We start from the raw sequence: 12,164 nt of genomic DNA, 5'->3' as shown, positions 1-12,164 counted from the left end.
ACACGAATAAATAACAAAGCCGGGCTTGGCGCGCCTGGAATAGCTTCACTCCTATTGTCTCTGGCCCCGAAGCAAAGCAGTCCCAGAGGCCTCCGCTCCTTTTTTATTCGCTTTTTTAACAAGACGCCCCTTCGGCCCCCTGCGAGCCCCTCACCAGTGACCTTGGTCGCAGCCGATGACCTGACTCCCCGCTGCTCCCCGGAGTGGCGCTGGGCCATGGCCACGTCTGAGGACGGCAGCGGCTGCCTCGTGTCTCGGGGCCGCTCACAGAGTGACCCCAGCGTCCTCACCGATTCCTCAGCCACCTCCGCGGAAGCCAACGACAACCCAGGTAACGGGCGTGGGGGCGAGGGGAGCCGGAGTCAGACAGGGTCCCTGTTTGCGTCTGGGAGCCCAGGGGGACCCGCACTCGATTGGCTGCAGTCCCCTGCTGCCTGACCATGGGCCGGGCCGCAGAGGAGCTTTTGTCCGTGAGGAGCAGGACCTGCAGGCCATCTCCCCTGCCCCTTGGAGAGGTTGTCCTCCAGGGGCGATAGTATCCAGGGGAGGGGGAGGAGCTAACCTGTGGCCGCCTCCGCCCATGCTGACCCCGGCTCTGCCCGCTCCTTGACCCAAGCCCAGGTGGTCCCGGTGGGCGTCCCCGCCTGGGCAGGGGGCGCTCTCATGGGTAACATACAGAGGGCCTGGAGCACCTGGCCGCGCCTCCAGACAGGTGTGCCAGGCTGAGCCGGCAGTGGGGAGGTGGTGGGCAGATGGGCGGAGACTGGACCTGATCCGCTGCCCACCCCCAGGGCGGTGGGGATCACCGAGGTAATCAATCCTGTCACAAAGGCGCCTGTGAGGCTTGATTGATACACTTTCCACTTGGAGAGGAAGAAAAGCCAAATAAAGCGGGAGGGGGGTGGGCCTTGTGCTCTGTCACCATGGAGACGCAGGAAGCAGTGTGATCAATTAAACCATTCTCCACCGGAAGGCAATTTTTACTTCACAGGGAGAGAAGTCTGAGCTGGGAGGTGGGGTTCACAAAAGAGGCAGAGCTGGGGTTCTGGTATCAAGCTAGCGGATCCGGTTTTGTATTTCTCTAGAAGGTCTTGCTAAGAGTTACTCCCCCTTGGAAACTATACCCACTAAATGAAGCTGCCCCAAATGAAGACCTGGTTAATTACATGGGTGCTAATCTTGCCGGGAGTCAGGAATCTGGCTTTGGGGAAGGCGTTTCTTCACTGGGAACATTGGAGCTTGGATGTCTAATGCAGGCAGCCCCAATTCCAGGCAGCTCTGTAGTCTCCCGAGCCTATTTGAAATCTGAAACAATAAATCCATCCAAGTCCTCTGTGATCTCTTTGTTAGCATGTTGACTGTGTGTCTTTTGGTCAAACTCTGATGCTGGAGGACATCTCAGTTAAGGTTGATCTGGGAGGGCAAGTTAATTTCCTTGGAGTTTCAAGGAGAGATTGCCTGGAACTAGCCCTCCCCACTTTAATTAATCCTTTTATTAGGAATGGGGTTAAGCTATCAGCACTCTGTGGTGGATGGCTTTTCTGGGTGGGAAATGGGAATCTATGCTTGTTCCAATTATGGAAGTTGAATAGCTCCTCACGAGAGCCCCCTTCCCAGCTCCTTTTGTCTCCTTGGCAGTAAAAGGAAGCAAACTTGAAATGGAAATTAGGAATTTAGCCTTTTGGCTGTCTGTGGCTTGCTGCCTCTGTGGGTGGCAATGGAGAACAAACAGGGCAGGTGGCTGGTGCCGGTCCATGCTGGAGGCTGGGGGAAGGGCTCAGATGCTGATGGTTAAGTTGTGTTACAAGAGGCCTTCTCTGGTTCAGGTGGTCAAAACAGGACCCCAAGAACAGACACAGGGCATGAAAATACTAAGGCATATAAGATTCTGACACATGGAGCAGTGAAATATTTCTAGACTGTTGTCTTCTGGAAGGAAGAGAATCAGAACCCTCATGTTGGAAGCCCAAGCAGGGCCGGTGGAAAACTGCTTTGACAATGCCTTGTTGAGTTGGGTTGTGGTTTAGTGCTTGGTTGTCTGTCTTGACGTGGAGGACTTGCTTCTTTCTGAACCAAGGCAAGCTTAGCTTTGGGAGTGGTGATGGTGGTGTGCCGTGGAGTCGATTCCCACTCACAGCGACCCTGCATAGGGTTTCCAAGGCTGTCAATCTTTGCGGAACAGAAAGCCCTCGTCTTTCCCCTGCGGAAGGGCTTTGGGGAAATGTCTTTTAAAATCCCCTTTCAGGATCTGTTGATCATCAGTCTGGATGGCAGCTTGTCATGCTTTCTGAGAGTCTGATGTTTCATGGCAGTTTCTGCCTTTTCATCAGGCCCAGAGCCTCCTCTCTTAACCCCCCCCCCCCATCAGATCAACTGGACTTATGCTGACCCTATAGAGCTTCTAAGAGTCATCTGAGCAGGAATACACTGCCACATCTTTCTTCTGCAGACCTTTTGGTTAGCAGCTGAGTGCTTAACCACTGTGCCACCAGGGCTCCTGAAAGGTAAGCCCAGGGCTCCAGCCTGGAGGAGCCTGGTATAAAGTAACTCAGAAGAGTCACCTGCTTCAATCAAGAGTGTACTTTATAAAACAAACTTGCCTTTACTTCTTGCCCTCAAATGCATTCAAATTATTCTAGTAGACTTTGTTGAACAGCAGTTTTAGGTTTACAGCAAAAGTACAGTCAATACAGTGGGTTCCTATAAACTCCCCACCAGCTTGCTAACAGTGTCTCCTCTTATTAACGTCTTGCTTTTTTTTTTTTTTTCAATTTTTTATTCTGAAGTATGTGATAGTTTACATGGGAGAACATTAGCTTTACATTCGTCCTATCGTATATCATTTCATTACCATGATTACGGTCCCCTCCTTGCATCATCGAATAACCAAAGGGTATACCCCGCAAGCCTGCCCTTCTGGTTGTCAGCACACAGCCCCTCTCCCTCTCTGGGTCTAGAGTTCCCAGTCTCTCCATCTCTTAAAGTCATCTTCTCTGCCTCCACCTCTGGCATCACTGTTTCTCTGGGTAGGGTCCTGTACTCCGCTCTCCGCTCTCCTCTCTTGATGGTCCCAGGGACCTCCGCTCCTGGACTGCAAAGTCAACCACTCTCTTCTTTTTGCTACAAAATGTCTACCTTTACGTTTCCAACATCTTGCAATCTTATAAGGAGCCCTGGTGGTGCTGTGTGCTTAGCATTGGGCTGCTAACTACAAGGTCAGTGGTTCAAACCCACCAAGCCACTCTAGGGGGAGGAGGGGAGCGATGAAGCATTCTGTTTCCATAAAGATTTACAGACTCAGAAACCCTAAGGAGCAGCTGTGGTCTGTCCTGTATTGGATCATGTGAGTCCATATTGACAGGACAGTGGTTTACATTCCTGTGGTACATTTGTGGCAATAGGTGAGCTGATACTGACACATGGTTATTAACTAAGGCCCCTGGTGTACATTAAGGGTCTCGTTTGTGTTGGCCAGGTCTATGAGTTTTGACAAACACAGAATCGTTTTACTCCCCTCAAAAATGCCCCGTGTTCATCCCCTATTCATCACTCCCAGTTGAATTCATAACGACTTAGTCTTTTCAAACTGTCTCCTTTTACTTAGGAAGCTGCGCTGAAGTTTTCTGTCTTTTGACAATACATTCCATTCTATTGCTGAAAACGACTACTCCATTGTACGGATGGAGCAGTTTGTTTGTGTCTGAGGGTATCTTTCTCACTTCCAATTTGGGGCAATAAATGAATAAAGTTCCAGTACACTTTATGTATTTATTTATGTATTTTAATGCTTTATTGTGAATTATGTGATAATTTACATGGGAGGACATCAGCTTCACATTGATCACGTCGTATATCGTTTTCTCGCCATGGTTACAATCCCTTCCATGCATCATCTATTAGCTCCAGTGCATTTTAATGCACCAGTATTCTCAGTAAAATCCTAAACATGATTGGAGAGATCTTTCCTCGCTCCTTTCTCTCATCCTCCAGATTTTATTCCATAAGGAGCTGAGTAGGGGTCATCTGGACCGTTCTCTCTGTGTTTGCATGTTTATGTGCCCATGTTCTTGGAGAATGGTGTGTAAGAAAAGACAAGTGTTGACTTGTATTTTGGAGTCATGGTGTGGTGCTGGGGGATGAAGCACTGAGCTGTAAAGTTGGTGTGAACCACAGATCAGTGGTTCAAACTCACCAGCCACTCCTTGAAAACCCTTTATAGGGTTGCTATGAGTCGGAATTGACTCTATAGCCCCTAACAACAATAACTTGTATTTACTGTATGTAGTGGTTTTCAACTCTTGTTTTCACTCATCACTGGGTGTTGAAGATCTGCCCACCTTGATATATCTCCATCGCCCTCTTTCTTTGAACACCCCCAAACTGGCTGCCCGCGAGTCCATTCTGACTCAGTGGCAACCCCATGTGTGTCAAATTAGAACTGTTTTCTGAAGTTCATCCCCAGGCTTTTGTGTACAGCCCAGTGGGATAGCTGCGTGTACCACACAGGGACCCTGCATTGAGTCATTGGAGATGGTCTTGTTTTCCACTTGTTATGAGAGGTACAGGTGTGTTTCCTGGACAGAGTTACCTGTATGCTCACGTGAGCATGTTCTGTGGGTATTGGGGTCACAGGGGACCCACAGTGTTATTTTACTAGCTATGGCTAACTGACAGTCTCCTAGAAATTTACCAGTTGACACTACTTCCCGAAGTAACTCTGGTAGCGTTGTGTTGTTGTTTTTGAGTGCTGTCGAGTCGATTCCGACCCTTAGCGACACTGTGTAAGGTTTCCAAGGAGCAGCTGGTGAGCTTGAACCGCTGACCTTGCAGTTCAAACAGCTTCGCAGTCTGGCGCATTACCCCACAGTGCCACACCAGGACTCCATGGTTATGAATTGGGCTGCTAACTGCAAGGTCAGCAGTTTGAAACTATCAGCCATTCCGTGGGAGAAAAATGAGGCTTTCTGCTCCCATAAAGGTTTACAGCCTCGGAAACCCTATACAGGGTCGTTATGGGTCGGAACTGACTCCACGGTACTTACCAACAACACTACTTCCCGAATACCCTTTTCCCAAACCCTGTTTATACCTGAGATCATTGGTCTGTGACAGATGGGCCAGTTTGTGGGGTCTTGATTGCTAGTGAGTGAACCGAGTGTTGGTGGGAGGCCTTGCCCCTATTCTCCACAGCAGTTGAGGTGATTCTAACCCAGAGTGAAGCTAGGAGACAAAATACAACTGCCGCCCTGCAGGGATTCCGAGGTTGGACTCTATGGAGCAGCTAGTGGTTTGGAACTGCCAACGTTTCGTTTAACAGTGGAGTACTTAATCCTCAGCGCTCTGTAAAGGTCACAGCCTAGGAACCCCATGGGGTATTTATACTCTGATACTCGGGGTTGCTGTAGGTTGGAATCCGCTTGAAGGCACTGAACAACCACAGCTCTTTGGATCCAATGCACACTTGTTAACAAGGCCACCTCTCCTGGTTCCTGTACCCATCTGCTCCTTTGGAGAGTTTCCTTCCTGTCCCTCCCTCCCATAGGGGGGCTGCCCTGGGCTATGAGGAGGGCTAACGGGAGCCTGCTTTCTCTGAGTTTGGGCTCTTGCTAGCTTCATTCCTCGAATGCAGTCTTCTTTGGAGCTTGAGTTCTAGGGGTGTCTCCCTCCGACCCCTTGGAGAGTGTCTGTGTGGCTTTAATTAGCAGAAGAGCTGTGTAGTAATTACCGTGTCAGCTTCCTCAGGGTTATTAAAAATAAAAACTAGATGCTTTAAAAACTAATACAAGGTTTTTGGTTTTTTCTTTCCTTTCTGATTATGAAAGGATTGCATTTTATTTATAGTGAGGGACTGGGCGCATTTAACATTCTTGTGTCCCGTTCCCTTCTCACCCTAATCCAATACAGAAAGTGGTGACGGCAGGTGATTTCTGTCCTGGGGACCTCTTCCAGGGACCCCGTGTGTCTGTTTTAGGTTAGAACCTCAGACACCATGCCCCAGCCCGAGCTTCGCTGGTCACACCAGACTTCCTTCGTCTTCTCATTCGTCACCCTTTGATATCTCAGCTGATTATTTGACTAGGTGGCTTGGTGGTGCAGCAGTTAAGCACTCAGCTGCTAAGTGAAGTTTGGATGGTTTGAAGCATCCAGTGGTTCCTGGGGAGAAAGACCTGCAGATCTGCTTCCATGAAAATGGCAGCCCATCTCCCCCTCATCCTCAACCACCCAAGAGTGTATCTATCTCTCTGAGTGTAAACCTGTTCAGGACTTTTTATAATAGTGGTCTCATACAATAGCTACCTGCTTGTCATAGACTTATTTCACTCAGCATAGTATCATCCATGTTATGAGGTATTTTGGGGATGTTTCATTGTTTTTTAACATTGTATAGTATTCCACTCTGTGTGTGTACTATAGTTTATCCATTCATTCGTTGATGGGCACTTAGGTTGTTTCCATCTCTTTGCCATTACATATAGTGCTGTGATGAACGTGGGTGTGTATTTATCGGTGCTGTGGCTCACATTTCTCTAGGATTTATACCAAGCGGTGGGATTTCTGGATCATATGGTATTTCCATTCCACCTTCTCAAAGAAACCATTTGTATAGAATATTGTTTTGCACAGTTTATGGTCTCATCTTCAGTATCTCAAGGCTCCAGTCTCCCCACACTCTCACCAGCATTTGTTCCTCTCTTACTGAACTTTGCTATGATTTCTGGATACTAGATGGTGCCCACCTCCCATTATGGACAGCTCTCGTCAGGACCACAAAAGGTCATCAGGGCAGAGAGGGAGAAAGCCTAGAACAAACTTTAGAATAATTAGAAAGACCAGATTAAATAAGCATTTCTTGTATTTAAGCGATGTACCAAGCATTGTGCTAGGTTCTGGCATATCAAAGGTGAATGAGATGGAGTACCTGCTAAGGATCTCCTATCTAGAAGAGAACTTAGGAAAATACGCTTCCAGGGTGCCATGGAACATGGAAGAGGATGGTCAGTTCCTCCTGATGGAGATGGTGGAACCCTTAAAGCCTGGAATTGAACCCACCACCAGGGGTTACCTTACACCCAAACAAGTGAACAGTAACTCTCATGAGGAATGTGCTTCTCAGAATGATCGATCACAGAAGTCCAAAAGGGCAGCATTTGCTCAAAACCAAAGCTCAGAAGGGGTAGGACAGAAGGGTGAATGAAAATGAAGAACCCAGCGAGAACGTGTGATCAGTGTGCGGAAACGAAATGTGTATAAATGGTTGAATAAAAAACAAACATGCTCTACATTGTTTTCACTCAAACCACCATCAATGTTAACAACAGAAGCTGGTTGTTATTAAGTGCCATGGAGTCGGTTCTGACTCGTACTGACCCTGTGTAGGGTTTCTAAGTCGCAGTTGGTGGGTTTGGACGTCTGATCTTGAAATTAGCAGTCCAGTACTTATCCCACAACACCACACCACACCACAGCCTTGGATACCCTGTGAGGCAGTTCTATTCTGGCATGTGGGGTAGCTGTGAGTTGCAAGCAGTTTGACAGCACACAGCCTTTCTTCCTCATCTTCTAACAACCTTGAGAAAGCGTTCCATTCCCAGACTCACCTGTCCTGGTTCTGGTCTTGGCCCGAGCTGCTTGGCCTCTTGGACTTGCTCTGTTTCTCTGTGGCATGTAGCTAAGAGCTGTCCCTATGGGTGGGATGGGTAGTGAGAAGGGGGAATTCTGATTTTGCACACCCTGGAGTAGCAGTGGTAACCAGCCAGGGGCCAGCTCTGTCCCTTCCCACCCAGCCATGACCCCTAGCATCTCCCACAGGTTGCCAGACTGCCATTTTGCCCCCACCTCCTCCTTTCCCCTCCATCTCCCAGGCTTGGTTCCTGCAACACTGCTCCTCCCCCAGCCTTATGACCAGAGGCCTAGGGCAGGAGTGGGGATGGTCTGCCCCATGGGCCCTATGTTATTGCTGTTGTTAATGCCACCGAGTTGGGTGTATAGAGTTTCCAAGGAGTAGCTGCTGATATTGAACTGCTAATCGTGTGGTTCAAACTCACCTTACGGCCCAGTGCTTTATCCCACGGTATCACACTAGGATTGTATGAGTCGGTTCCGTCTCATAACGACCCTGTATAGGGTTTCCAAGGAGCAATTGGTGAGCTTGCAATTCAAACCAACTTTACAGTCCAGTGCTTTAACCCACAGCACCACATCAGGACTCCATCAACCAGAATTGTTGTTGTTGTTAAGTGCCATCGAGTCTGTTCTGACCCATAGTGACCCTGTATAGGGTTTCCGAGGAGTGACTGGTAAGCTTGAACCACCGACCTTGCAGTTCAAATGGCTTTACAGTCGGTCGCATTAACCCACAGCGCCACACCAGGACTCCAGAATAAGGCCCTCGAAATCATTTGGTCTTGCCTTGCCAAGGCAACTGCAGTTCCAACCATCATGTTGTTAAGTGTTGCCGAGTCGCTACTCATAGCGACCCTGTAAAGGGTTTCCGAGGAGTAGCTGGTAAGTTTGAACCACCTACCTTTCAGGCCAGTGTTTATCCTACAGCACCACACCAGGACACCATTGTTGTTGTTAAGTGCCGTCAAGTCGATTCGGACTCCTAGTGACCCCTGTATAGGGTTTCCAAGGAGCAGCTGATGAGTTTGAACCTCCGATCTTGGGGCTCAAACTGACCTTGCTGTCTGTGAGTTAAATGTTTGACTAAATCTAGCAGGCTGATTTTTCAGTTGATGATTTAGTGTGGCCCATGAATGTTTACATTTTGACATAAAAACAGTTCTCCACGTCTGTTCTACAGTCTCCCTCCATCCACGCTTCCTCCAGTTTAGTCCTTGTGGTCAGATCCTTCCTGGAGAGTCCACTTGAAATGGGCTTTGGATGCACAGTCAGTAGGATTGTTGAACTTTCTGACTTTGTAGTCCTTACACGTTATGATAGTTAAGGTCTTGTGGCATTAGATGCATGAAGGTGCCACAGATACTATAAAGATACCAGGGCCATCCTTTTTTGCTGAGAAAGAGCTTTCTCGTAGCTCCAGCACTCTGAAGTTATACTTCTAGCTTCCTAAACTCCGAGAGAATAAATTTCTGCTTGTTGTCGAGAATCAGGACACAAGCATATCACAGAACTCTTGTAAGGAAGGGGGCCCATCTGGGGTGATGGAGAGAACCTTTATGGGGGGACCACAGCCACTGCAGCATGTTGTGGGTGGGGACGTTCTGGGTCCCTCACAGGCTTCCAGCACAGCGCCTCTTGAGGGTGGAATGTGAAATGCCATCAGTGGAGCCAACGGAAGAGCTTGGCTGTGTGACCAGAATACAGTTTACAAGGAGAGGCCTGCTGATGGGGTTAGAGAACTGGAATCCATCCCATCCACCATCCCTGGTGGCATTGTAGCCTGTGTTAGGCTGGTAACCACAAGGTCGGTAGTTCAAATCACCTGCCACTCTAAGGGAGAAAGATGAGACTTTCTGCTCCCAGACGATGTACAGCCTCAGTAACTCTATAGAGAGTCTCTCTGGCAATCACTCAATGGCAATAGGGTTTTTTGGCTGGTGGCTTAGCAGGTAAGCAAAATGGCAACAATTTGAACCCACCAGCCACGCCACAGGGAAAAGATACGGCAGTCTGCTTCTGTAAAATTACAGCCTCAGAAACTTTATTGGGCACCTCTGAGTTGGAATTGACTCGGCAGCAATTGATTTGTGGCTATAATGAGCTCTGATGGCTCAACAGTTATGCCCTTGGAAGCTAACAGAAAACTTTGTGGTTCAAACCCAGTCAGTGGCTCTGTGAGAGACAACCTGGACCATCTGCTCTTACAGAGATTATTGTTAAATGCTGTCGAGTTGGTTCCAACTCATAGTGACCCTGAATAGGGTTGTCAAGGAGCAGGTGTGTGAAATGTGATTTCTAAATATTGGCAACTGTGTTCATCCAGGATTGGTTCGGGCAGGAAAATCTAATAGCACTGGCTGACACTAGAAGGGTCCAGATTGCATAGTGGCTTCCCTGTGTGGGCCAAGGGTACTGCGTACTCTGGCTGACCCCTGACCGCAGGATAGTTGCCCCGTCCAGCAAGAAGCCCTTTACTAGACAGGAAGAAGACTGAGGTGGTGAAAGAGTGTGTGCACCTTGAGTTTGGACCTAGATTTCCTGGAGCTCATCCGGCCTCTTCTACTTATACCTTCTTGGCCAGAGGGTTCCATGTGGTCATGTCAGCTGCAAGAGAGACTGGGAAATGTAATTTTTGTTTAGTTAGATGCCTTGTTGCTCCTACATAAGCTTGTTTGCTGGAAGTAAAGAAGACTTTTGAAGCACTTATTGTTGGAGATCAAAGGCTACAACCTTCAGTATGGATTGCATCTCAACATCAAGAAAACAAAATTCCTCTCAGCTGGACTAATAAGCAACATCATGATAGAAGGAAGATTGAAGTTGTCAAGGATTTCATTTTACTTGGATCCACTATCAATAGCAACAGAAACAGCAGTCAAGAAATCAAGGATGTGTATTGCATTGGGCAAATCTATTGCACAAGTCCGCACTAAAATGTTTTTTAAAAGCCAGGATGTCAGTTTGAGGACTAAGATGCGCCTGACCCAAGCTATGGTATTTTCACTCACTTCATATGCATGTAAAATTTGGACAGTGAATAAGGAAGACCGTAGAAGAGTCTACCGATGCATTTGAATTATGGTTCTGGTGAAGAGCATTGAAAGTGCCATGGACTGCAGAACAGTAAACAATCCACCTCGCAAGACGTACAGTCAGAATGCTCTTTGGAAGCGAGGATGATGAGACTTATTATCAGCAGGGGGACCAGTCCCTGGAGAAGAATCATGCTTGATAAAGGCACTGAGGAAGAGGAAGACCTTCAATGAGATGGATTGATGTAGTGGTTACAACCGTAGCCTCAAACGTAGCAGCAGTTACGAGGATGGGGCAACATTTTGTGCTGTTGTACATAGATGGTCTTAAGTTGAAACCCACTCAGTGGCAACTAGTAACAACTTGCTGCCCCTAACAAGAGCTGGTAAAACAGAAGGAAGATTGGTTACTGAATTGTCAACCACAGTCTCTCCATACCAGCCTCAAAGAAAAGCATCATGTGACCAAAATAAAAGCTGGACTGGGTGTGGTTTATGGGTACCCATCTTGAAACCACAGACAAAGAAACCCATAGGAAGGTGGGAGCAATTTCTGTGCCCCATGACATTATTTTATGAAGACTTTAAAGGTTGGATGGTCTGAGATGTATGATACAAGCCTAAAGGTCATGTGACTATTTATCTGGGATGATGAGGCCACTGCCCTTCACAGAGCTGGCCATCTGGAGAATGGTCAGTGGCCGGACTGAGAAAGTTGGCTGTTGACTCTGTTAAACTGGATCACTGTGCTTCATTTTGTTGGTGCAGTGGCTAACTGAAAGGTCAGTCCAAAGGTTCAAACCCAGCTGCTCCCAGCAGCAGAAAAATGTGGCAGTTTGCTTCTGCTGGAAAGATTTAGAGCCAGGAACCCCTGCTGGTGGTGGTGGGGGAGGGGGAGTGCAGTTCTCCTCTGATATATGTGGTGTTGACAGTGAGAATGCCTTACATCTGCCATGGCGCTGATTTTCACTCATGACAAGCCTACATGTGTCAGAGTAGAACTGCAATCCATGGAGTTTCCAGTGACTGATCTTTTTTTTTTTTATTGTGACGTTTACATGGGAGAACATCAGCCCGACACTCATCCTATCGCATTTCGTTTCATTGCAATGATTACCATCCCCTCCATGCATCATCAAATAACCAAAGAGTACACCACACAGGCTCGCCCCCCGGCCGTCAGCACACAGCCCTTCTCCCTCTCTGAGTCCAGTGTCCCCAGCCGCTCCATCTGTTCACATCATCATCTCTGTGTCCATCTCTGGCATCATTGCCTCTTGGGGTAGGGTCCCGCTCTCCTTTTCTCAAACCCGATGGTCCCAGTGACCTCTGCTCCTGGGCTGCAAAATCAATCACTCTCCTCCTTTTGTCAAAAAACATCTACCTCTATATTTCCTACCCTCACAACCCTCACAGTCAGTCCTGATGGCAATTATTCACTATTGTACCACAAGAGTCTTATCCCCATTTCCTTTCGCCAGCCTGGTCCCAACCTATTAGAAATCTTTA

At 47.9% G+C, this 12,164-nt stretch overlaps 1 protein-coding gene across 1 annotated transcript in view; it reads left to right on the top strand.

Annotated features, from left to right (window-relative positions):
• Positions 1 to 216: 216 nt before the first annotated feature.
• Positions 217 to 12,164, top strand: part of PHACTR3 (phosphatase and actin regulator 3) — a 247,910-nt gene continuing 235,962 nt past the window's right edge. The window contains exon 1 of the mRNA XM_006839300.1: positions 217 to 331. Within this exon, the coding sequence (XP_006839363.1) occupies positions 217 to 331 (115 nt within the window). The remainder of the gene's footprint in view (positions 332 to 12,164) is intronic.

This window comes from Chrysochloris asiatica, unplaced genomic scaffold (assembly GCF_000296735.1).
Source record: "Chrysochloris asiatica unplaced genomic scaffold, ChrAsi1.0 scaffold00023, whole genome shotgun sequence".
In the NCBI taxonomy this organism is placed as follows: domain Eukaryota; kingdom Metazoa; phylum Chordata; class Mammalia; order Afrosoricida; family Chrysochloridae; genus Chrysochloris; species Chrysochloris asiatica.
Note: the sequence above shows the minus strand (reverse complement) of the source record. Positions and strands in the feature narration are given on the sequence as shown.